General features: G+C 36.6%; 1 protein-coding gene across 5 annotated transcripts in view; it reads left to right on the top strand.

The window, feature by feature from the left end:
- LOC126825664 (T-box transcription factor TBX3) overlaps positions 1 to 27017 on the top strand; it is a 109533-nt gene extending 82516 nt beyond the window's left edge. For 3 of the 5 annotated variants that reach the window (XM_050555408.1, XM_050555410.1, XM_050555407.1), the window contains 4 exons: positions 17605 to 17751; positions 22466 to 22542; positions 24442 to 24602; positions 25913 to 27017. In XM_050555408.1, coding sequence (XP_050411365.1) covers positions 17605 to 17751; positions 22466 to 22542; positions 24442 to 24602; positions 25913 to 27003 — 1476 coding nt within the window. In that variant the 3' untranslated portion in view covers positions 27004 to 27017. Of the gene's footprint in view, positions 1 to 17604; positions 17752 to 22465; positions 22547 to 24441; positions 24603 to 25912 lie in introns of those variants that run through there. The other 2 variants (XM_050555413.1, XM_050555412.1) reach the window with 1 other exon arrangement.
- Positions 27018 to 27618: the final 601 nt, after the last annotated feature.

Here is a 27618-nt window from a genome sequence, read left to right as displayed (position 1 = left end):
GAGGAGTGACAATTGAATTTTTATGATTAAAAAATTAGCAAATATGGCGATAATCACGTGACTGTTGTTATGCCGATTGTTTGAGACTGGTTAAAGTTCTGGTGAGCGTTGTTCTTCGCACATTAAATTTACCCGCAATATTGTCAGTATTTAACAATCAATAGGCGCCTGGTTATTCAAATACAAAAATACAACGATTGTGTTTGAAGTCCGCAACGCCATCTTTGAAACCATGCCAACAATCGACTTAGCTACGATTGTCGTATATTTCAGTCATGCGCAATTATGTATATTTTAGATGATAAGAACATACAGACTGGCGCCACTGTTTCGAGCCAAAATACTTCGAGCTGTAGTTTTCCTTCTTAAAATAAGCGTTCTTATTTATTTCATTGTAGTGCGGTTTGTGACAAGAAAAAAAAGGTTTTTTGCATTGAACGATTTGTTCGCCTGTTGTTGATTTGCCATGTTTGGACATAAAAATGTGCTAAACTTCTCACGTAATGTGTTCAACTTCTTTCAATTGTTAATATAGTTTGGAAAATGAAAAAAATAAAAGATTTTTGTTGGCATTTTATTGTGTGCATTTTGTGTCTGTTTTTGTCCACGAATTGGCATATTATTGTCGTTCGACTTTCTCCCTTTGAACTGATCTAAGTTCACGTAATACATTCTGACGAATATCGTGCATGATGTATGATATGCTCATCTGTCAGAGGGAAGTTGTCGTTTGTGGAAAGCTTCATATGTTGCAATCTAGGGGTATATTATGTGCTTTATTGGTGCACTGTTTTATTCTAGTAGTTCGAAAACCCGACGAATAATTTCCTGGATATCTCTAATAACAGACAGGGAAATCTAAAATCACCGAAAGGCGACCAACTACCAAGAGTCTTATTTAAGAAAACTTTAAGAATTCAGACTTTTCATTGGCCGAGATCTGTAATTTAAGCTGTAATATTAGTTCACAACTAATGAACAAACAGTATACTTATATAATATTCTAACTTAAACATGCATTATGCAAGAGCTAAATCTGGGTTAGTGCTAAATGATAAGGCCAGCTCAATTTTTGGTCATAGGTCACAAGATGTAAACAGGGCTAGCGCTAATACTAACCCTAACCCTAACTATGGACCTAGCACCAATACTTAACCTAACCCCTGTCCACAATCTCGCCAACAAGCACGTGCCCTAACCTTATTTACATCTCAGCGACCTTGACAAAAATTGAGCTGGCCTTAACAAATAGATTTAGCCCTAAATCTGCATATTGCAGGTCTTTCTTTAGGCCTGAGATGTTATATAATATATTAGAGATTTGTTAACATATCAAGCCTATAATCAACCCTCGGTGCCATCTGATGCTTCTGATTTTCATTAGATTTGAATACAGTCTCCCGTTTAACAGTCATTATGAATAAACGCAAAATTGGATAATCAAGACTTTTTTTTATTTCCGTCACAACGGCAACACTGACAATCGAGGCTACAATGTTTTTCAAATGAGTATTTATCGGCTTAGAGTGAAGTAATTGACTGAAATTTTCAGAATATTCCCTCTACATTATTTATTATTTCATTATTATAATGAGAGCTGTCAGTTTTTTTTATCTAATCTTCTATAATGTATCTTTAAGTTTTCATGATTAAGAAATGAAATGAGCTTTAACACCCTACTGATAAACCATATGTTAGTCCCGAAATGACCTAGTTTGTGTCGAGTGGACGTTAAACCCCATTTCTCTCTCTCTCTCTCTCTCGATCTGCGGGTATACGCCGTGCAATGTGCTATGCGGGAACATTCATAAATACAGCCCAGATCAATTTCACTTTATAAAGCTGTAAACACCACTTTGAAGAGACCATATGCCTGAACCTCTATAATATTATTATTATTTAAATTAAAGACTGTGTCATTGAGAAAAAAAAGTTGGTCAAACATTCTCTTAAATCAGATATATTTCAATGCATCGCCTATGGCGGTGTGAAATCAATAATGTAAACTTCAAAGGTTATTCCTTGAAATAGACTACACCATCCATACAATGAATTTGTTAATGTATTTTTTTTTTTAACCGTAATGGACTAAGTTTTAGACCCAGTCCGTTCTACGGAAAATAAAGGGAGGCAACTAGTCCACATCCCTCACTGCTCATAATGTCATAATGAAGTATTTTAATGGATGTTTTAAAACATTCTACCATGATGCGACTGCCTCTACCATCAGAATAAAACATGTATTATTCCGACTAGACAATTACTAATCGTTTTGTAATGAATTCAAACCACGCATGTAATGTACATTTAATCACTGATATAACACATTCGTCACGAAGGGTCAAAGGTGAAAGCATATTAAAAGTCATAGTGTACATGTACATAACACTCCGTTGATATGATTTATAAAAACGAAGGAGACATTTATCTATGGTAATATAAATACACGTCACGGGGGTTAATTCGTTATAAAGAGGGATCATGGGATATGTATTCTGATGCGTATGTCTTCGCGTCACCGTTCAAATCAGTAGGCTACCCAGTTTGGCCCGGTTCATTATATAAACGAATGAAACGATTTATCTATGGTAATATAAATGCACGTTTTAAATATCGTCACGTGGTTAATTCGTCATAAAGAGGGGTGATGGGATATGCTGGTGTCTTGGTGTCGCAGTTCAGACCGGATTCTTTGAGACTCGGGTTGAAAAGCATAAGAATCTATTAAACATACATTATGCCAGAGCTTTTTCTGTCAAGGGGGGGGGGGGTTGGATGGCTGAATGGTTAGCGTGCTCGCGCTGTATCATAAAGCCTGTCATTGAGTCAACTGGCGTGGTTTCGAATCCCCAGCTGTACGTGGCAAGGAGTAGGGTCGCCTGTCCAACCTCGTGGGTTTTCTCCGGGTCTTCCGGTTTCCTCCCACTGCTAAAGACCCCTACGCACAAGCGAATTCTTGAAATAAAATTAAACCATATGTTAGTCCCGAAATGACCTAGTTTGTGTCGAGTGGACGTTAAACCCCATCTCTCTCTCTCTCTCTCTCTCTCTCTCTATATATATATATATATATATATATATATATATATATCTCTGTCAAGTGCAGGTCTTTCTTTAGGCCTGAAATGTTATCTAAATTATTAATTAAACATTAATTAACTTATCCAGACCATAGTCAACCGTCGACCGCTAGCATGAGATATTTACTGGATTAGAACCCGATCTACTGTTCAACGGTCATTGATAATTGAATCAAAAAGTGGATAATCGAAACTATGTGGGTTTTTTTTATCGTACCGACTTTAGTAATGATGGTCGAGACTAGGCCCAAAATTCAATGCTAAATTCTCAGTTCAAAGTGTATCAATTTGAAATTTTCAGCAAATTCCATTTACATTATCTAGTTTTGAACTATTATAGTGAGAACTGCCAGCTCTTTATCTAATCTCCGATAATGTATCTTTAAGTTCCCTGTTTTCAAGTGGAACATTATTTTTTAAAAATAAAAATCTAGTTTCTATACAGGTACATGTATATTGAAATATACATTGGTTTGTCGGACCGTCGTCCACGTGCTATGAGCAACTAAAGTCACCACTCGAATTCCTTTAAGCACAGTGTTTAGGATATGCGAAGAAGAAAGCCTTTTGATTTTTAACGATAATTACTGTCAGAGTTGTGACCCTTGATAACGTTGTAATGAAATTTATACGCTGTGCATCATACGTCCATGAGAGGAAGTTGATTTCAGATAACTCGAACAGCTAAATTTATTATTTTATTATCGGTACAGATTTTGTATACCAGTGTGAGAGAGTAAAGTATATCTCTACATGTACATACAACATTAATTGGGAAATATTATGTATTTAAAGTTTTATGTATATATTTTATTATTATTACACGTTTAATACACCCTTAATCTTGATAGACTAGTTGTAAATTAATCTTCAACCTCATCTAATTTAGAGATTAATTTACTTTTAGGATAATTGAGAACGAAACAGTCAAGCGAGTAAACAACCACCTCAACCCTTATACGTATTGTAGTAGAATCTTGACGCACAGGATTCCCTCAATATAGAACGCAACAAACGACCTGTTCTCACCATCATCGGGAATACCTAGATATCAATCACATTTTAATTATTTCTGATAATTACGTAATGAGTTGTTATATATTCCTTATCGGTCTTTAGTGTCTTGAATAGTTGGATGGTCGAGTGGTCTAATGCGTGCGGGTGAAATCCTAAGGTCTGTCATTGAGTCAACTGGTGTGGTTTCGATACCCGGTTGTACGTGACAAGGAGTTAGGTCCATTGTCCAACCTCGTGGGTTTTCTCTGGGTTCTCCGGTTTCCGCCCACTGCCAAAGACCTAGTTTGTGTCGAGAGTGGACGTTGACCCTCTCTCTCTCTCTCTCTCTCTCTCTCTCTCCCCTCTCTCTCTCTCTCTCTCTCTCTTTCTTTCGATGTTGCTTAAAGGAGCTAAATCGCTAACATTTGGGACCTAGAAATTGACAAAAGTGGGTCGCAACGCATATAATACTGTAATATGAATGTATATAAACTGATTTACATTCAATGGTTTCCGTTTTTACTCCACTTTCAAAGTAGTTATGTTCGGCGAAATAAGCCAGCAGTCTCAAGCGAGTGCAAATTTCTAGCGTCTGGTTATTCCAGTCTACATACGCCGTTTGATTTGGTGCAATGTGTCTAGCCTCGTCCCTCCAGTCTCTTGATACAACTGGAGCTGAAGCGCATTATGATACACGATTCGTGTACCAATGGTAAAATGTTTATTTTGTCTTAAATATTGGATATCAAAAGCCCATCTTTTTCCGGTAAGATCACAACATGAATGTTGATTTAATTTGACAACTAAATCGTGTTTTCAATGTTGAAGATTTTGGATGATATTGAGTTAGAGACTTAGCTACTTTAACTTTTATTCATTGTCTTTTTTAAAACACTATGTTAGAGGGGTTTGAAACGACTAACGTATTTATTATTAATATTAATCCTTGAATTGGTGTTGGTTTTCTGTTATATTTGCAATTTGTAATGTACTGTATTGTTTGGTCAAAACACGCCAGGTCCCCCCAAGTTCATTAAAACACGTTGATAAGTCTATGTTTAATTCGATTGAATCCAAGCTGAAAGATTATCTACCATTGATATATAGATTTTAAATTAAATGTTGATCAGGCAAATTGGGTATATTTTAGGGCAAATAAAGCTATGAAAAATTATATATATGCCGAAAAATCCCCATTCAATATTTTAATTTAAAACTGGCGAATCGAGATCATTGCTACGCTAATATAAACAATTTGTTACATCGTGTCAAAACCCTGATAACATTATTTTGAATGAATTAATATTCAATATAAATAATGTTTCATTATCTATTTTGTATCATCTATTTTTAAACTATTATAAAAAGAACGGCCAGCTCTTTATCTAAATCTTACATAATGTCACTTTAATTATATTCACGTAGAAACAGATGGCCTTATTTTGTTACTTTTTGTATTATTATTTGTTCTTAATCCTGTAAATTTGACAGGTTGATGGAGATCAGTATATTTTACATATATTATAAATGGGTGGTCCCTCCTCGATCTTATCTTGTTCAAAATTAAATTTGTCGATTTCTTTGAATTTTATGTATTGACCTAATTTTGTGTGATCACAATCTCTCTTCCTGCATATTAAATAGTATATGCCCGTAGATCATACCTGTTTAAGATTAATATGGAATATAATTATTTTTTATTATTGGGTGACGTTTCTACTAGGATTCTGTAGTCCTTATCGTCACTCAGTAAAAACAGTAATCGCTTCCCATAGAATTATGTTCTGCATATTTAAGTTTAATTACCAAATGGTATTGAAAAAATTTAGATGAAGCAAACGACCGGATAATATAACAGATTGTGTATAGTGTTCATTTTCAGCTAAAAATAGGAATAAAATCTATATGGACATAGATCACCAATGATTTCCCAATTGACTTTCATGTTAATTTTCGTCTCTTAGACCGCCTCTAACTTTTCCCCAAATTTTCGTTGGGTAGGACGCTTTCTACCACAGATGGAGCTGTGGCAACCTCTTGCTCAAAATCACGTATGAGGTTCACCATTGAAAACTTGAGATACACAAACTGGAAGTAAAGACCAAAAAACATGCAATTTCGGCGCTACATTTTAACCCTACCAAACATTCAATTCCCGAAACTTTCCGCCCCAAAGTCATGAATTTTCACCAAAACCTGACAGAAAATCTATTTTCAAACCCTTTTATTCGATTCTACACCAAAAAGTCAACACAAATCGCCATGCAAAAGGGGGAAAAAGAAAAAAGAATTAAGAGAAAGACTAAAATAACTTTCTACCTAGAGAAGCTATTTATGGAATAATATTTGAGTTGTAAAAAAAAAATTAACATAATATATTACTGGAAATTTGCATAAATATATTTGATAGCGGTTGAATTAAAATAAATTAGAATAATTTTACAAAATTTAAAACATATGTGGCATCTAACATTCCTGATTTTAATAAATGATTAATTAATTTCAAAATAAATTTAAATATTCTTTGATAAAATCCAGAAATAAAAACAAAATGTTTAGCTTGATCAAAGATTTTTTCATGCAACCCGCTCCTTCCTGTGATAATATCGTCATGATTCTGAAGCTGCCTCGTGGCGTTTGATCATGCACCAGGTTGGAAATGAAATGAAATGGAGTTTACGTCCCACCTTTCTGCACTGTGAGATATGGAGAAAACCCTTTTTCAACTACACTTGTCACGTACAACCGGGGAATCGAAACCACGCCATTTGACTAAATGACAGACCTTATGATACAACGTGCACGCGCTAACCATTCGGCTATCCAACCCCACGAATCTGTGAATGAACATCAGGGGGTAATGAATGAAATTCAGTGTGAAAGAGTTGAAACTAGAGAACACATGTGTTTTAAATAAATCTTGTTTAAGTATTTTATCAAGTACCAGCCTTGTAACTTGTTCACACAACAACTGACTGTTATAGTGATAAAACGTCAACTACGCGCATTCCGCTACTTTCATTTTACATACACTCAATAACGTCTCACTAATCATTAACAGTGTCTATAGTAGTCTTTCCTTATCCAGTCTTTCATTCATAAATGCTGTTTCAATGATGTGCAGTAATTGAAATGGATACACACAGGATATACTTCTGAAGAACAGTTTCTGTTTCTTACTGAGAGTGGCTCAAAGATATTAACTCATTAACCAAAGACGTTTCGTAGCATGGACAGAAATAGCGCAGCGCGAATCCTAGACGAAACGCCCGACATAAACAATAATTATTTTACGAAGAATTGTGTCCTGTGCTAACGCCCAGAAGTTAAATTAACAGTATAGTTCAACGCGTACTCACCACTGTCAATGTAGTCTCAGACTAAAAATAGTATGTGTGAGGGATACGCCATACAGTATGCCATGAGGGAATTTTGTGCCCGGGCAGCGGCACTATGTCCTACTCTTATATCGAATTCCAACTGCCAAGGGATCTTTTACGTGCAAGCCAATGTATACACGGGACCTCTTTCCTGCACCACTGACAGCGTCTTATCCCCTTAGCCACCATGGGTCCCTATGTGTATCAGACATTAAACCCAATTCAGTTTTAGTTATAAACTAAAAAAAAACAAACAACAGAAGTAAATCCGAACTACATGTATCTCATTTGGTGATAAAGGGCAGCTATTCCCGAGATAGAACACCCAATAACATTTCTTGTGTATCCGAGGAATTCACACATGCACCAGAATTTGTATTTGTAGTAAAACCCATTTTAAATTTTCAGCACATATAAAATAAAAAGTGGACGCACCCCTTTAAGTATAGTTTCACCAAAAAGTTGGCATAAATACAGACTTGATGACAGAGTCTATTCATTCACCTTTTTCTTGAGTACGGCGCGGCGCGTCGCGTGCCACGTTAACAGGCGATAACTATAAGAATGGCGCTACGGTAGATCGTATCAAAAACTCTGCCGACATATCAGTCGCCAAACTTCTCTCGATTTCAAGTGTATCTAACGGAAAATGCCTTTTAATTTCAAGAGATATACTTCGTGAAATATCCGTTCCCACTTTTAACTGTTTAATTTTGGCAGTTTTTGAAAAGAGTGTGAAAAAAAAATTGGATACGAAAATCCCATTTTTCTTTACAATATATTTTCTCACGGTTTTGAACAATATCCCTGTCTCCAACACTGTCGTAAACAACAATGAGAAATATGATTGTGTACCGCCCACGATCTCTACTATTTCTATTTCCCTATTATTTTATCACAATCAAACGTCCACTTGGCCAAACAATTAAAGTGAAAATCTACCAGAGAATAATATACTGAAGCCCAAAAGAAATTATAATACAATAATTAAATTTAAATCACTTTATAAAAGAAATTATAATACAATAATTAAATTTAAATTCCTTTATAATTTTGTTTAAATCCTTAAATTCCTTCATTATTATCATTATATACTTGAATTCCTTTATACAAATATATTTATATAAATTCGTTTATATTTAAATATTTAAATTCCATTATGATTACGGTTCAGTATTTAAATTCCTTATTTATTAGGTTTGATTATCTTTAAAATTCCTTATAATGATAATTTTTAATATATACATTCCTTAAAACAATTATATTTAAATTCCTTTACGATAAAGTTCAAATATGATATAATAATAATTAAATTCCTTTATGATTTTATAATTCGTTAAAATCATATTTAATATATAAATTCCTTTATACAATTATAGTCAAGTTTCTTTAAGAGTATGTTCATTAAATTCCTTTATGATTATGTTTAAATATTTAAATTCCTTTATGATTTAGATAGTATATCTGAAAAGCAAAATTTAAATTCCTTTAAGATTATGTTCAAATATTCAAATTCCTTTATCATTATCTTAAAATGTTTAAATTCCTTTATGATTTAGATAGTATATCTGAAAAGCAAATTCCTTTATGATTATGTTTAAATATTTAAATTCCTTTATGGTTTAGATATGATTTAGATAGTAAATCTGAAAAGCAAAATGGCTATCTATGCCGTCGAAGTACAGCTACACGTATCCAATGAATTAAAACATATCGATTACTCCTCTTGTTTGTCTTCTGGATTTCTGTTTGTTTATGCGTGGCACGGTTCTCTTGCACTGTTTAAGATAGCTTGATCCAGTTCGAATTTCAATATCCATCTTTTGAACATGCACCATTTGTCTCTGGACCCTTTGCTGTTGTTGCTATGATTTGTTTTCATCGGACACCTTAGTTATCACTAAAAGAATATAAAGATACATGTATATTTTCCCGATTATTTGAATAAAATTATTTGATATTAGCATGGGGGAACAGAAAAAGCCTCTGTACATATTATACAGATATAAGACACTGTTACACAACAACATTATATACACAATTTTCAAAATAATACACATTAATACAAAAAAACATCATTATATAAACAATTATTAATACATACAAAACAACATCATATACACAATTTACAATATAACGCATAACAATACAAAAACAATATTACAAACGCAATTTACAATGTAATACATAGTAATACTAAACAACATTACATACACAATTTACAATAAAATATACATAGTAATACAAAAACAATATTACATACGCAATTTACAAAATAATACATAGTAGTACTAAACAACATTACATACACAATGTACAATATAATATACATAGTAATACAAAAACAATATTACATACACAGTGTACAACATAACATAATTATACAAAAACAACATTAGATTCACAATTTACAATATAACATATAATTATACAAAAACAACATTACATTCACAATTTACAATGTAGTACAAAGTAATGCAAAAACCACATTATATAAACAATTTACAATATAACACATATTTTAATATGTACAAAACAACATTATATAAACAATTTACAAACTAATACATAACAATGAGTACATTGGAGGTACTATATTATCAGTGCTAATTCGAATATCACAGGAATACATCTTTAACTGTCTAATTACTTTTAACAACCTAGAATTTAACGCTTTTTGAATACGTCTTTAATTATACATGTATTATGTCCCATGATCCAACAAAGTCTGTAACATGAAGTAATACTCGAATGCATAAAGCAGAGAAAGTTTTTACTTCGCAAAACACTTTGTCTTCAAAACAGCCTTTCTTCTTCTTTGATAAGACTAACACCGGTATCAAAAGCTTCCTAAATAACCACTCGTTTTAACGAGCGTAATGCATCCAGTTTTAAAACGCATCGATTTTACCATGAGAACGTTTCCAGTTCACAAAAAGTACGAATAAACACATAAACATTCTGATACACGAAACGTGTTTTTTCTTACTTTTCGTTTCCTCTTTTTCTAACGACCAATCCCAAATTTGGTGTCAATCTCAGCACGACGCCTGTTAGGATTTGACAAGATTACAGACGACAAAACAAACGAAACGAATTAACATGTCAGGCGTTAGTTAAGGTAAACTAAGCACGCTTGGTGTATTAATTACCGACCGAGATTTTACTACAAATAAACATTGGAAACAAAACATCTAACGAGGGTCAATGTTGCTAATCGTCTCGGCTCCATTAACGGTTTCGACCTAGATTCTCGCATTTATAAACAGCAAGAAGAGAACTATGGACGTCAATTGGGGGGAATCGGTATATCTCTTATAAACTATATGAAGGAACACCAGTCTTGAGAGAGAGACGGGGGGGGGGGGGGGGTAACGTCCACTCGACACATTTCGGGACTAAAGTATGGTTCTTTTTTTTTCAATAACTTTAGTAGTGGGAGGAAACCGGAGGACCCGGAGAAAACCCACGAGGTTGGACAGGAGACCCTACTCCTTGTCACGCATACAATCGGAGAATCGAAACTACGCCACTTGACTCAATGACAGACATTCTGATCCAGCGCGAGTTACCCCCCCCCCCCTCCCCACGCAAAAGACATCAGTATGAAAATGGTCCTGTGCCGTTCAGTATTTGCATAAATATAATGAATTGAAAATTTGTCAGCATTCGGCGGACAATATCAACTGGATAAGTTCAAAACAAGCCCACACCACTTGTAATCTTCGTTACAATCTTGTTTTGGGATTGGCATTTCCGCCTACTCTTATTGGAGTGCGAACTGCTAACGGCTTCATTTCTTGTATGCCATTGCTTTCACATTTGGATCATTGCTTGTTTATTTATTTTTTTAATTGATCATCCGTGTTTTTACTGCTTTTTAGGTTCGATTGTACCCGATTTTAAGTCGAATAAAGTTAATTTGTGGGTTTTATACCGGATTCGCTTTATGATAATTAAACGTGCCGATGACGGGCGCACAGACACGTTAAAACCTAGAAAATCTGGCGAATATGAAAGGAATGCTCAAATTAAAGCCCGAACTCTGAAACAGACAGTTTATCTGTCCATAATGATGATACTTCTCGAAATCATTCTAGAAGCTAAAAGCCTTTTCTCATATGATTAATAATCGCTTGTCGACTCGCATATAAAACGCGGTTAAGAAAAGCGGAAGGAATAACGATACCGAGACAGATTGCTTTGCTCCGTGGCCGCCATTTTTCCGCCACCTTAGTGACGAACTAACGAGAAAAGACGTGAATTTGACGATAAAACGCGATAAGTGGGAGATAAAGTCATCAGTGAGGTATTTGGTTATTATGAGTTGACAAGAATTTTTATCGCTTGAGTTTATCAGGAATCTCATCAGACGACTGACTACTCCATTATACAGAATAGTTCCTCGAGAATCAGACATTATCTGGTTCTATTTGGCTTCTTATTTCCACGGTCTTTCACGCTGGATCAAGTGTGCGTTTTATCTTGATTGTCAAGGCGCTGAGATATTCTTCTAGAAATAGATACTCTGTTATCCCCGATTATCAAGACGACTGCTAGATTTATCACATATGATTATTACTATAGAACGCGAAATAGTTTTGAAAGCGGTTATTTCTGTGCAATAAATGGTTTCCTCAGATGGACAGCGAAACTTAATTAAAAAAACAAGTAGGATTTTCTATCCAAATAAAATGAAATGAAATGAAATGGGGTTTAACGTCCTACTGTTCTGCTCCTATACTGGGCTAATGAAGACGGGCATACGCCATACAGCGTGCTATGAGGGAAATTTTGCCCGGGTAGCGGCACTATCGCCTACTCTTATATCGAATTCCAACTGCCAGGGGATCTTTTACGTGCATTCCAATATATACACGGGACCTCGGTTTTTCGTCTCATCCGAAGGACTAGACAGCTGTCCTTGTCAGGCCCTCTATCCAAATAAAAGTAACTGCCTCAAACCTTAGACATATTTCTTAATAAATTTTCCACGAGAATGGCAAGACATGATACCCTCACACTCGACCCCCGCCCAATAACAAAATTACTGGATATCCATTGAAAGAGGGTTATCCCCACACAAAACAAATCTATGATTGTCTAGTGCTGTGACTTTATTGAAAATCAATTATAGATATTAAAATATCAACTTGAGAGTGATAATACCCCTTTAAGGCAGTGGTGGGGCGACCCATGATTTGCATACGGGACAAGATCCCACCCGGGTCCCCCAAAAAGCAATATTTATACGTGTGTGCGGGGGGGGGGGGCACAAAATTTCAAGGGGGCGCAAAAACTCAAAACCATAACGCAAAGCTCGTCATTGCGTCCATCTCACTTAGCCCCTGCTTTAAAGTACCATAAAGTGGCTCAGTGAGTAAGACCCTGGCTCATTAACCAGGGTGGCCTGGGTTCAATCCCGGTGTTGGCCGAGAAAATTACTCGGAAATTTAAAGCTCTGTTTCCCAATGTCAGTGTTGAAGAACCGTTAGGCTAGTTGGGAACGGCGTCTAGTCGTTAAGATGGGGCGAACAACTTAGGACCCGCGTACACGACGACGAATAGACGGATACGCACAATGTCCATCTTCATTATCCCGGTTGGTGCAGAGGAGTATATAGGACGTTAAACCTCATTTCAATGATCAGATCAGCTTGAGAGTGATAATACCCCTTTTCAAAAGCACTTGACTAACATCTATAGTGCACTTATAATGTCTGTTAGCGATAAGTTGTTTATTTATATCGTCCATACTGTTTATTATTACCAGAATTAGTCTAAATATAGTAACAGCATGAACACGTGCTTATAATAGAACCACGACAACTTCCGGTATTAATGATTTAATCTGATACGCGCCTTAATTGCTTTATTTTTAGTCTTATAATTCTGCATAAATGACTCTTCGAAGTAAGACTATTCCCATGTAACTATCTAATTGAAATAAAATAAAATGATGTTCAAGGTCTTACGTTTTTGCCCCAACCGGGCTAATGACGAAGGGCATACAGAATGCAGTGTGTTGTGAATGAACAGTTGCGCAGTGGTCAACTCTTATTTCGATTGCCTACTGCCAGGGAATATTTAATGTACTGCTGTTGGTAGTACCTGGGGTTTTTGTCCGATTCAAGGGACTATATGCCTTCCCCTGTCCTGTCATTTGTCCTATACCACTGACAAGGGAAAACAAGAACTATCTCGACCAGCACCTTGTTAATAAGCCAGCACCATATCAACTGAGCCACCAACTATTGAGAGAGAGAGAGAGAGAGAGAGAGAGAGGGAGAGGGTTCATTTCGGGACTAACATATAGTTCAATTATATTTCATTAATTCGCTTGCGCGTAAGGGTCTTTAGTTGGGGGAGGAAATCGGAAGACCCGGAGGAAAAAAACGAGATTGGACAGGCGACCCTACACCTTGTCACGTACAAGCAAGGAATCGAAACCACGCAACTTGACTCAAGGACAGAGCTAATGATGCAACGCGCACGCGTTAACCAGTCGGCAACCCAACTAATTAAAGCTCTGTTATATATTTTCTGTGAGACATTATATCGTATAGATGTCAGATCGTCAGTTTGTGACTCTTGATTGGCGGCGACCTGTTAATACATGTATCGTAAGATCTCGTGAGATCTGTGGAGCGAACAATGATAGAGCTGAGGGTAATTGAGAGTTAATTAATACAGTTAAAGGTTAGAAGAATGATAATTGGCTGAACCTGACAGAATTAACCTCACTCATTGGCTGTGATAGATCGATATAAACAGATATTGTACCATTGCTTTAAATTTTACAGGGATGTACACTCTTTGATTTGCCGGGGGATGGATGGCTGAATGGTTTGCACGGGCGCGCTGTATTATAAAGTCTGTCATTGAGTCAACTGGCGTGGTTTCAATTCCCCGGTTGTACGTGACAAGGATTAGGGTCGCCTGTCCAACTTCGTGGGTTTTCTCCGGGTCCTCCGGTTTCCTCCCACTGCTAAAGACCCCTACGCGCAAGCAAATTATGGAAATTAAATTGAACCATATGTTAGTCCCGAAATGACCCAGTTTGTGTCGAGTGGACGTTAAACCCCATTCTCTCTCGTTGATTTGATTTGAGATGGAGCCACAGTGAATATTGTTACACTATAAAAACATTTTTTCGGGTCGATTAGTATGTTTCTTGCTCTTACACATGGATTTAAATGGTTGAAGCTAACATGGTCAAACATGGTCGCTAACCGCTACTCATCGTCTTCTTCTTGGGATGACCCTCTTCGAACAAGCCTAAGGCTCCGTAAATTCAAGTTCGATTGACATGAAAATTGGCATGCTTGTTCTTTGAGCAATTCTACATCGGTTTGGTCAATTAGATATTTGAATTTCATCCAACAACATAGTCAGTTCCTGGTACATAGTACGGTCGTACTTGTTTTTTAAATGGCGCGTTTAAAGGAGCTAAATCGCTAATATTTGGAACCTACAAATCGACACAAATGGGTCGCAACGTATATAATAATGTAATATGAATGTAAATAAACTGATTTACATTCAATCGTTTCCGTTTTTACTCTAATTTCAAAGCAGTTATGTTCGGCGAAATACCCCAGAAGTCTCAATCCAATGGCAATCTCTAAAGTCTGGTTATTCCAGTCTATACCCATAGTATTTATTGCGCATGTTCTCCAGATAAGAATATGGGGTCACCGTTTGAATTGTGGAATACGTCTAACCTCGTTCTTCGAGTCGCGTGTTACAAATTGCGCTGAAACGCATTATGGTACACGATTCGTGTACCAATCGTAAAATGTTTATTTTGTCTTAAATATTAGATATCAGAAGCCCATCTTTTTCCAGTAAGATCACAACACCAATGTTGATTAAAATTGACAAATAATTCGCGTTTTCATTGTCGAAGGTTTTGGATGATATTGAGTTAGAGACTTCGCTACTTTAAAGTTACTGAATATTATTGGGTTGGGTTATATTTCATCATTGATTGATACAGTTTAGAGAGTGAGAATGCCGCCCAGTAATAAACAAAACTTGTTTTCCATATAATTATATCATATGCATGTCAATGTAAATTACGTGTATATCTTACTTACACCTAAAATAGTGAATTTAATTAAATTCTCTGAACCTGATATGGAAATTCTTATCCTCTTATGCTTTACTAACTACCATAATCTTGTAAAAGGTGGAATATCAATCCAATAATGGTCCAGTTTTGTTTAGTATTTACAAATATTTAATTAAAAATTAAATTGAAAATTTTGGATTCATCTTTTTATATGCACAGGGGGGTTGTCTAACGTTGATATTTAGGTTTCATCTACTTAAAGTAGCTAAGTCTCTAACTCAATATCATCATTTCTTGCTTGAGTCAACTGGCGTGGTTTCAATTCCCCGGTTGTACGTGACAAGGATTAGGGTCGCCTGTCCAACTTCGTGGGTTTTCTCCGGGTCCTCCGGTTTCCTCCCACTGCTAAAGACCCCTACGCGCAAGCAAATTATGGAAATTAAATTGAACCATATGTTAGTCCCGAAATGACCCAGTTTGTGTCGAGTGGACGTTAAACCCCATTCTCTCTCGTTGATTTGATTTGAGATGGAGCCACAGTGAATATTGTTACACTATAAAAACATTTTTTCGGGTCGATTAGTATGTTTCTTGCTCTTACACATGGATTTAAATGGTTGAAGCTAACATGGTCAAACATGGTCGCTAACCGCTACTCATCGTCTTCTTCTTGGGATGACCCTCTTCGAACAAGCCTAAGGCTCCGTAAATTCAAGTTCGATTGACATGAAAATTGGCATGCTTGTTCTTTGAGCAATTCTACATCGGTTTGGTCAATTAGATATTTGAATTTCATCCAACAACATAGTCAGTTCCTGGTACATAGTACGGTCGTACTTGTTTTTTAAATGGCGCGTTTAAAGGAGCTAAATCGCTAATATTTGGAACCTACAAATCGACACAAATGGGTCGCAACGTATATAATAATGTAATATGAATGTAAATAAACTGATTTACATTCAATCGTTTCCGTTTTTACTCTAATTTCAAAGCAGTTATGTTCGGCGAAATACCCCAGAAGTCTCAATCCAATGGCAATCTCTAAAGTCTGGTTATTCCAGTCTATACCGATAGTATTTATTGCGCATGTTCTCCAGATAAGAATATGGGGTCATCGTTTGAATTGTGGAATACGTCTAACCTCGTTCTTCGAGTCGCGTGTTACAAATTGCGCTGAAACGCATTATGGTACACGATTCGTGTACCAATCGTAAAATGTTTATTTTGTCTTAAATATTAGATATCAGAAGCCCATCTTTTTCCAGTAAGATCACAACACCAATGTTGATTAAAATTGACAAATAATTCGTGTTTTCATTGTCGAAGGTTTTGGATGATATTGAGTTATGATTTTACAATCATTTTAGGTAAAAACAACATGGACTACTGCTAGCCAGTGGAATAACACTTTTATTTCACTGATAAAACGCGGTATTCCACTACTGATCATAAAATAAAAATGTATATAAACTGATTACCTTCAACCTTTTCTGTTTTTACTGTAATTTCTAATCAGTTATGTTGTGCGAAATACGCGAGTCCAAAATAAAAGTTAGTCTTTGGCGTGTGATTACTCGTTCATCGAGTCGCTTCATCACAAATGGCGCTAGAAAGCAATCTGGCACGCAATTCGTGTGCCAATATTAAAATTTTCATTTTGTCTGAAATATTGGATATCAGAAGTCTATCTTTTCTCGGTAAAATAACAACATCAATGTTGATTTAAATTGACGTATAAGTCTTATTTGCCATGTCGATGACTGTGGATGATATTGAGTTAAAGACTTGCCTCCTTCAACTATTAAATAATCAATTTATTTGAGTACATTTTAGCGTGGACAAAAACCGTGAATAATTAAATATTGTCCGAAAAATTGAAATGACGATTTAACGGGTTTAATTAGTCGGTAATAGTTATATAATAAACTCGCAGTAAGTTAGGAATGAAAGGAAATCCAAGTATTATTTACGGTGGTGGAGATCCTATATGGACGGGCCCCTATGGACGAGCAGATGAGTGGTAGTTTCAATAAATTAAATACCCACTAAACTCTTCCATTTCTCTCTTTTTCAGACCATTTTGAATTCCATGCACAAGTACCAGCCTCGTTTTCATCTGGTTCGCGCCAATGATATTTTGAAGTTGCCGTACAGTGCTTTTAGAACTTACGTATTTAAAGAAATGGAGTTTATAGCAGTTACAGCTTATCAGAATGAAAAGGTAAGTGTAAAAACTTGAGAAGTGGTATCTGGTGGTCCAATCTCGTGGAGCTCACGAAATCTATAACTAATTATTGTTAATTCTAAGACAGGCGATTCATTTTCCCCATGAGAGTAGGGGCTGTTACCGCATACAACAGAGGAAGGGGGGGGGGACTAATACTTATTAGAAGATTTGTTAATGCCATTGATTCAAGTGGCATGGTTGCAATCTCATGTTTGTCGTGGGTTTACTCCGGGTCTCCGGTTTCCTACAACTGCTAGAAATAAATATATACCATTGAGAGTCTCCAAATACCCCCCCCCCACCCCGACTCCCACTCTCTCTCTCTTCCTCACTCTGCCCCCCCCCCATTCCCGCCCCTCCTCCCGTGGGACAAATGATGTACCTCACGCAGATTCACTGGCCGCAACTAAATTGTTTCGAAGTTGTACTTTTGTGAATTGCTCCCAGACCCCATCACACACATAAATAACAAGAGGGCCATTGTTCCAATCATGGTCTGGAAATAGTCTTGGGAAGGAAACCTTCCAGTAATCTGGATAAATACTAATCTTATGTACATAGAGGAGTGAAAGACGCGTTAATAATTTGGATTGGGATAAGAAGAGACGGAGACGAATCGCACACATCCTGGGCTGGATTAACCATTAAGCAAATTAAGCACCTGCTTAGGCCATCTGGGTGGGAGGTGGCACCATTTGCTTTGTTAGGTGACAGATTTAAAATATGTAATATAAACATTAAGACTTTATAATGAGCTTTTCGTTGTTTTTCTCCTTCCTATCTTTATATTTGGAATTACATATAGGCTTATATGGAGGTACCAACATCTGTTAAATGCTTAGGGCCTCTATTGGTCTTAATCAGGCCCTGCACACACCACAACCATATTAGAGGTATTACTCAAAATTTGGCATGGATGTATGAAAGCGCCTGCTTCATATCCCATAATGATGTCTTTGTATTAACGTCTACTGAATAAATATTGTTACAACAAAAACTAACGAAAAATGACCAGAGTACTGTACACACCAACGTTTGTTTCTGGTCAGCCACGATATATAGGTCATGATAGACGCACCATGCCGGGGGGTGGGGTGGATGGACGAATGGTTAGCACTCGCGTGCTGTATCATAAGGTCTGCCATTGAGTCAACCAGTGTGGTTTGGATTCCCACGGCCCCAAGGTTAGCGAACCAACGTCCTAAGCACCGAGCCACTGTCCGTGGCAAGGAATAGGGTCGCCCGTCCAACCTCGTGGATTTTCTCCGGGTCCTACAGTTTCTTCCCACTGCTAAATATCCCTACGCGCAAGCAAATTATTGACATAAAATTGGACCACGTGTTAGTCCCGAAATGACCTAGTTTGTGTCGAGCGGACGTTAAACCACATCTAATGCTTAGTCTGAGCAGGCCTTAAATTCGAATACTTTTAAGTCTTAAACCACGCGGGCTGTATATGTAATTAGCAAGGCGACGATGTTACTGAGTTCGGTAAATTTCCTCGCCTCGTGGCTCGTTCGTTAACAAAAATCACAAGATGGGCGGAGAAATATGAATAGACTTAGTGAAGGTACTCAGTAATAAATTAAAAATTTAATTGCGTAACTTCAAAGAAGAATAATTCACAAATTAAATTGGAAATGTTTCTGATATGCTATTAAGATCATCAGTTTCTCCGGGAGAATGATTTTAAAAAGGGAGAAAAAAAAAAATCGTGGTTTCCAATCAACCCAAGAAGTTTAAGACGATATGATATTGGATAAAATACAATGTTACCTCGTTTAACCATTTTTGTTTCCTGTTGAGGGATTTCTACACTCCTATTGTACAGAATCATTACAAGATTGAATTAAACTTGAGAAATAGAACAGGATAACTGGTGACATTAATTATTAACAATCATTTTGTTAGTGTTTGATGGGACGGTATAATCGCTACAAGAAATTCTCTTTCAGGATACCATATTCCATTGTTTTCAAGTCAATTGCAAGAAAAGTTCCCTTATCCAGTTATTTGATAACAATTTGTTGAATATTAGAGTTTATTTTCTTGTATTTGAACGATTTGGATGATTAACTGCCTATTATGGTATTTTATATAATATCAATTTTTCTTTTCTTAAATAACAACATTTTCATTATCCCTCGATCATTTCTATTCATGTGCAAGTGAAAACAACACACTGAGCGACCCGAGCGAAGTATTTAAAAATTCTTAATAGTTTAACCCTTATTGTATCACTATTCAAACGTTTTCAAGTCTTAGAAATATTGAAAGCTAATTATACGAGCAGAACGCTGGCTCTATTCAAATGTAAACGATCTTCCTTTCACAAATGCAAAACTGTAGGATGTTAAACCCGATTTCATTTCATTTCTTTTCACAAATAAATTATAATTTTATCTTTCTACCTGTTTGTTCGTTTTTCGGGGTTTTTTTTTCGAATTTGGGTAATTGCTTATAATCATTAAGTTAATTGTTCGCTGCAGGTGAACTATTGATAAGTTCAGTCTTACTGAATAATGCGCATGTCCCACATGTTTTCCACTAGTTAGTGGAAATGAAGTAAAATGGGGTTTTAATTCCTACTTTTCTGCACTAACTTGGCTTAATGAGGACAACAATACACCGTGCTGAGTGTGTTTTAGGCAACATCAATTTGAATTTCTCTTATTTGGGAACACATATTAAAAACTCTGCTTTAGTGGAAATTAAAATTGTTCGTTTTTATCTTTTCTCGTAATTCTTTTTCCATGTACGCTCCAAAAAGTTTAATTTTACTGACCAATGCGCATGCTTCACATATTGTATGCCATATTTGATATTTAGAGGAAATTTAAAATGTAGCTGTTTTAGTAACTAATTTTATAACTAACAACATCTACGCTGTTCATCTTTTGTTGACATTTTTTAATTACATATTACTTAGAACGCAAGAGAACATTTATGTTGCTCGCCTGTCGCCCACAGTTTCGTACATTAGTAGGCTCCGGCAAATTTTAACCAGTTTATTATTCTCAAAACAAACTCAGTTTCATTTGTGTATGTCCACATTGATAAGAGCCCACATACATCGTCATTTTAGCAGAGAGAGAGAGAGAAATGGGGTTTAACGTCCACTCGACACAAACTAGGTCATTTCGGGACTAACATATGGTTTAATTTTATTTCAATAATTCGCTTGCGCGTAGGGGTCTTTAGCAGTGGGAGGAAACCGGAGGACCCGGAGAAAACCCACGAGGTTGGACAGGAGACCCGACTCCTTGTCACGTACAACCGGGGATTCGAAACCACGCCAGTCGACTCAATGACAGACTTTATGATACAGCACGCTAACCATTCAGCCATCCCACTCCACGTCATTTTAGCAACCACAACATCGTGCCAGTTGAATATCTAATACAAAGAATATTAATCAAAATATGATAGAATTCCCTTTAGTATGAACAAAAATATGATGGATTGAAAGGTTGCAGTCATTCGGCGTCCACTGGAAATCACCACACATGATTTTCGTTGTAATCCGAATGAATGCCTAGCCAGAACTTTCTCTAATATTGATATCTTGTTTTCTTATTTAAATGTTAATTAATCAATCTGCCCCCGAGTTCACAAAGCATTCTCAGACTTAAGTTAAGAATTTACTCAACTTTCAAACACTGTTTATGAAAAATATCTTTGATCCAGAAATACAAAACTTTGCACATAGTTTCTTATTAATGTATTTGATACATTAAAACAACAAAAGTTTTATAAAGGGCTATATTTTAGTTAAAATAAGGTGAACAATTTTGAGTAAATTCTTAATTTAAGTCTGAGAATGCTTTGTGAAATCCGGACCTGAATATTCTGAAGCAAGCACTAAACTCTGACATGTTAGATACTGCCCCACAAAAATGCAACATTTAGTTAAAGACTCGCTTTATTGAAAGTATTAATAAACAGATTTGTAAAGTTACGTGATAATTAACAATTATAAATTGTTGAAATTAAGAACTTGGAAATCATTCACCTGACATCAGGACATTCTTAAATTTAACTTATTATTGGTAAATACTTTTTAAGTAACTGTTGAAATGAAATGGGGTCTGACATAGGCATTTTGCCTGTTCATCGATCACCCATTCGTTTATAGTAAATATAATATCTCTAAAAAAAACAACAACATTGGGTTTCACGTCCGATTTGTCTGTTCCAAGTAGGCTTATGAAGACGGACACAGGTCATGCAGAGTGTTATTAGGGAAATTTTTCCCTGGCAGCGGCATTAAGGACTATACTATTAAACTTGATATTTAACTTTCAATATATCAATATAAATTGAAATGAGGTTTAACGTCCAACAATTCTGCTCCGACTGGGCTAACGAAGACGGGTTTATGCCGTGAGGAAAATTTTCCCCGGTCAGCGGTTCTACGGCCTACTCTTATATCGAATTCCAACTGGTAAGAGATCTTTTACGTGCACACCAATGTATACACGGGACTTCGGGTTTTCGTACCATCCAAACGACTAGACAGCTGTCCATGCCAGGTCCTCCGTCCTGCACCACACACAAGGGGAAACCACCCCAGAAAATCCCGATAAACCAAGACTTAACTAACCGCAACATATAGTGTTTACGTTTTTAGATATGTCATAATCTTGACTTTAACTGATAAAATTGTTTAATGTCTGATTCATAATTTAATTATTATATTTTTTGTTAGATTACACAGTTAAAGATAAACCACAATCCGTTTGCTAAAGGTTTTAGAGACACTGGGGGAGGCAAGAGGGAGAAAAAGTAAGTATCAATTTCACTTATTCATAACTTTGTCAAATTTTAAATCAAATTATTAAAAATGGGATATGTTGTATAGAATATACATGTCTATAACACCTTTTTTATCGGTCACTTATTGACAAAAAAACCCCACGCGCTTTCCCTGATTAGCAGGACTTCAATTCTCATGTTCTTATCATTATTATCAAGTTAATGTTCGTTTAATTACTTAATGCTATTGAAATAGTTGATATTGAAATGGTTACTAACTGGTATTTTGTTGTCTCTTGTTTAAAATCGTTTGCTCTTATCCCGTAAAATTTTACAAAATGGCCGACTGCAAACAAAAATCCATTATCGAGTAGCAAAAACATTTTTGAAGATTTTGAGATGAAATAAAATGTGGGTTTGTGTTGCCATGTTGATTGTCAGGTTGCGGTTAAGAATTGACCGTCTGTTCACTAGAAAGGCGATCATCTAATTAAGACATTTAGCTTTGAATTCACGCTAATTTCACTAAAGGAAACACTTTAATCAGTGCTTGCATTGTGGTCGAGGGACGAGAGTCGCAAAGAACGAGGTGGTCCGAACGTGTAATACCTAACACGGTAATGAAGGAACAAGTAAGACAAATTTACCCGCGCAGCCTCGCCTCTTTGTATTTCCGTTCAATCATTATTCCATCGCTTAAGAATTTCCTCGTTATTGTGGTCTGAAGTACCGGTTATACTCGAACTCTTTTGTCCGCTCATTGAGTCCCATTCAGATTCGCGGCCCTTCGTGACTTGTAGCGGAAGAATACATAATAAGCGAAGCTAATGAATTACTCGTTTTGCGGGCAAGTAACGCGAGATCTTAACTAACTGACAAGATGTGATCACTCAATCAGAATACGAGTAAAATGATCCGCAGTTCTTTAAAACAATTATCTTAATTGCTCCGTTCACTTGGCGTTTATTGGGAACGGAACTTGAACAAAGCTCGCACCAAATGTTCCATGATTGGCGCCAAATTTTCGACCACAATATGGCGACTGATCACATTAACCTCGATATCAATTTAGGGCGGGTAATGTAGTTATAAAGAATAGCGGGTAATTGGTGAAATTTGGTACTGATGGTGGGGGTTTGTTTAAGGTTAATTATTGATGGCTGTTAGCGGTCAACAGTTTGACATAACTGTTCTCGAGTTTGATGTTACATCCTTTACAGCTCTCGGATTCACTAACCAACAGGCGGCAATAGTGTAGGGCCTGTTTGGTTGACTGGTATCTAGGATCCAGTAACCAAGAGTGTAGGGTCTGATTGATTGACCAATATGTAGGATCCAGTAACCAAAAGTGTAGGGTCTGTTTATTGCCCGGTATCTAGGATTCAGTCACCAATATTTTTAGGTCTGTTTAATTGAGTAGTAGTATTCGAATTTAGATTCTTTTATGTAAATTTATTGAAGTCGGTTATCTCTGGGAGCAATTGTACACGATTTCTTTTCTCGTAACAGAGAATCGTGAAATGAATTTTCTTTCAAGTCGAACAGAAAGAAAATCAGGAGACGTTACGTTATAAACAAATCTGCATTCAGATAACGGTAGTCGTGGATTGAGACATGGGACAACGTTTCTCGTGTGGTATTCGCGAACATCCAGAAAGCCTATTACGATATAGACAAATTATGCTGTTTTGTCCAGAGTAGCATTCCTTGTGATCTAAGCGGAGACAATTTAGGCTGGAGTAATCGAGACTAGACAATAGAAGACCCGATATGGTTTAATTCCAACATATTCATAAACTAGGGGCCATATTCATGAAACCGTTGAAGAATCCGGTATTTTCGTTGACTGGGTTCCAAAATCACAACACAACATTTGGCTCACGATGATATTTGTATGAGATAATTGATATATATTTTCTTGTTCCCCAGAAGGTTAATAAGTGAGCACAACTCGTCATATGCTTCCGGTGACCCTAAACATGACGAATCAGCAGGAAGTGATGACGAAGACAACGAAAATATGGAGATTTGTGTTGTTGAACCAGACGAGAAACCTGTTCCAATCCGTCATTCAACACCAACACCACAAGGTATAATAAGAATTTTCTTTTTATGAACCGTTCACGTGCTCAAACAATTCATGTGCACGTAAAGGAGCCCTTGGCATTCAAACAAGGGTAGGGTCATTTCGGGACTAACATAGGGTACAAGTTTATTTTCAATAATTCGTTTGTGCGTATAGGTCACTAGGAGTGGGAGGAAACCGGAAGTCCCGCCTCCCTATGATAGTCAGGCGGCCATACGCCTTGTCACGTACAAACGGGGGATCCAAACCACCCCACTTGACTTAATGATGGACCTGATGGTCCAAGAAGCAGCAAAGAAATGCTGTTTGACGTCCTACTGTTCTGATCTTATTGGGCTAATGAAGACGGACATTACAGTGTGTATGAGGGCAGTTTGTACACGGGACCTCGGTTGTTTGTCCCATACGTTGTCCCTTGTCAGGCCCTCGGCCCTGCACGGAAAGGAATACACAATAGATCATAAGTAATTGAATATCAAAACATTAAAACTGTGTTAATACGAACTTCCCTTTAGCCTCAAATTAAGAAATTTTAAAATTTAACGAGGTTCTAACGGACTTATGATTATATAATTATACCCATTCAATGATTTTGTTTTTGTAAAGCAATTTTAAACTTAGAAAATTACACTATTATAGCAGAATCTCGACACAACCTGAGCTGTAAATATTAATTTTAAAATTCAAATTTTGAAGAAATTGTTGGTCATGCGCACAGCGTATATGCCAAACATAAGTAGTGGCATCGGGTGTTCAAAAAGTTTAAAGGAGCTCAATCGCTAATATTTGAGACCTAGAAATTGACCCAAATGGGTCGCAACGCAAATAATAATGTAATCTGATTGTATATAAACTGATTTACATTCAATTGTTTCCGTTTTGACTCTAATTTCATATCAGTTAGGTCCAGGGAAATACGGCATGAGTCTTAACCGAATAGAAATTTCTAGCGTCTGGTTATTCCAGTCTATTACGCATGCACTCCAGATAAGTTATTTTGTCGCCATATGACATCAGTTGTGGAATATGTTTAGCCTCGCTCTTTCTGGTCACTTGTTACAAATGACGATGAAACGCACTATGGTACACGATTCGTGTAACAATGGTAAAATGTTTATTTTGTCTTAAATATTGGATATCATACGCCTACCGTTTCCCGGTAAGATAACAACATCAATGTTGATTTGAATTGACAAGTAATTCGTGTTTTCAACGTGTAAGACTTTGGATGATATTGAGTTTAGAGACTTAGCTACATTAACAAACCCTGTCTCGTGTGCGCTCGCCATTAATTTAATCCTTTTATTTTTACAGAGATTGACGTTGGGGATGAGAAAACGTACTTAGAGGAACACGGTGTGTTTCATGCACCTCCTAAGTACAGTGGATCCACCGTGGAACAACACGACGACACCGAAGAGAAACACGAATCACCCTTAAAAAGTGAAATTAACGATAAAGAACTAAAAATACCCGAACCTGCTAACACGCGTGAGTTCAGAGACCCTGAGCGTCGTGAGCGTTTTGAAAAATTGGACAATTCTGATAAATACGAAATGAACTCGTCGAATGAAGAATTATCGCCGCCGAGTGTTGATAAAGATCGTAGAGACTACAGTATTGATAAATACGAAAAAAGTGATCGGGAACGCAGTTTCTTTAAATACAGGGATATGAAAGATCACGAGAGATTACTTGGTAAGGACTCCTCACCTCCAAATGTCACCGTTTTACAACCTTCCGTGACGCATCCCATGTTTCCATATCTTTGTCCACCGGGGACAGTATTTCCAGGTTCCACAGGCGCCCTCTCATTTCATCTAAATCCAGCTTTGTTCAGCAGTTCCTCTTTCCCTCATGGTCCTCTCTCTGTTCCTCTTCTATCAGGTTCGTCTCCAGAATTATCTCATCTACCTCCCGCACACCTTCACCATAGCAACACCGGTCCCATGTTAGGATCCCATAGTCTTTTATCAAACTCACATCTAATCAACCAGAGTTATCAGGCCTTGAACTCCTCCCTCTCAAGCTCCATGTCACACATCTCCGGTTCCCACCCCCTAGGACCAATGTTCTCGCCACGTTCTGCTCCGCACAGATTCAATCCCTACACTGTACCCCTCACTAAAACTACAATGGTCACTACGGCTAGTCCTCTCACAGTCCCTGGGATACATTATGGTTTAGCGGATTCTATTAGAAGTACCAGTGCTCTGTCTCCGTCTACCAACGAGGAACATGTCTCTTCCCGTCATCATAAAAGCCCCCTACCGGCTCATCGTCAGGGTAACACTAATCCGAACCCCAACCATGAACTGAAGAGCATAGAACGAATGTTGAATGGTTTGGATAGGAAGTCAGAAATGGCACCGGAATCAAGAAGTTATAGTCCGGACAGAAAATAGTCCGTGTGTTTTTAATTTAAAAACTACAGCAAAAAAATATACAATCTTCGAAAATCCATGACAGTAATTTAAGGGAACCAACGTCTGACGTATTTAGTTCCTGATGAAGAATTCCGGACGCCCTGTGATAGATAATTTTCAGTGACTGAAAAATCCAAAATACTCTTTATTAAATAAACATTATCAAGTCGTCTAACGGTGTGATTTACAAATATTACTCACAAGCCCTTAATCATAAACGATAATTTATGAATATTTATGAATGTTTAATTTATTTTTGGTGTTGTGTTCGTGACTTTCATCAAATGTGTTGTATAACTGATGACGTAACATAGAGCTGTGTGTAATTTATGACGTGTCTTGGAGTTGTGTATTTTTTTGTACGCAAATAGAAGTGACGTATAGTATTTGTATACGTCATTTAGAGTTATGTGTATAACTTATTAAGTAATTTAGAGTTGTGTAGGGTATATTACGTAATGGAAAGTTGTGGCGACGTAGATACTAATTGAGTACTATGGGACAGATGTGCAAAGCTATTAAACTGTGATTTTGTATAATATTTAATCCATATTTGTACATGTTGTTATTTTATGTATTAATTCAAAATGGCCA

This window comes from Patella vulgata, chromosome 6 (genome assembly GCF_932274485.2).
Source record: "Patella vulgata chromosome 6, xgPatVulg1.2, whole genome shotgun sequence".
Lineage (NCBI taxonomy): Eukaryota > Metazoa > Mollusca > Gastropoda > Patellidae > Patella > Patella vulgata.
This window is presented reverse-complemented; position numbering and strand designations above follow the sequence as displayed.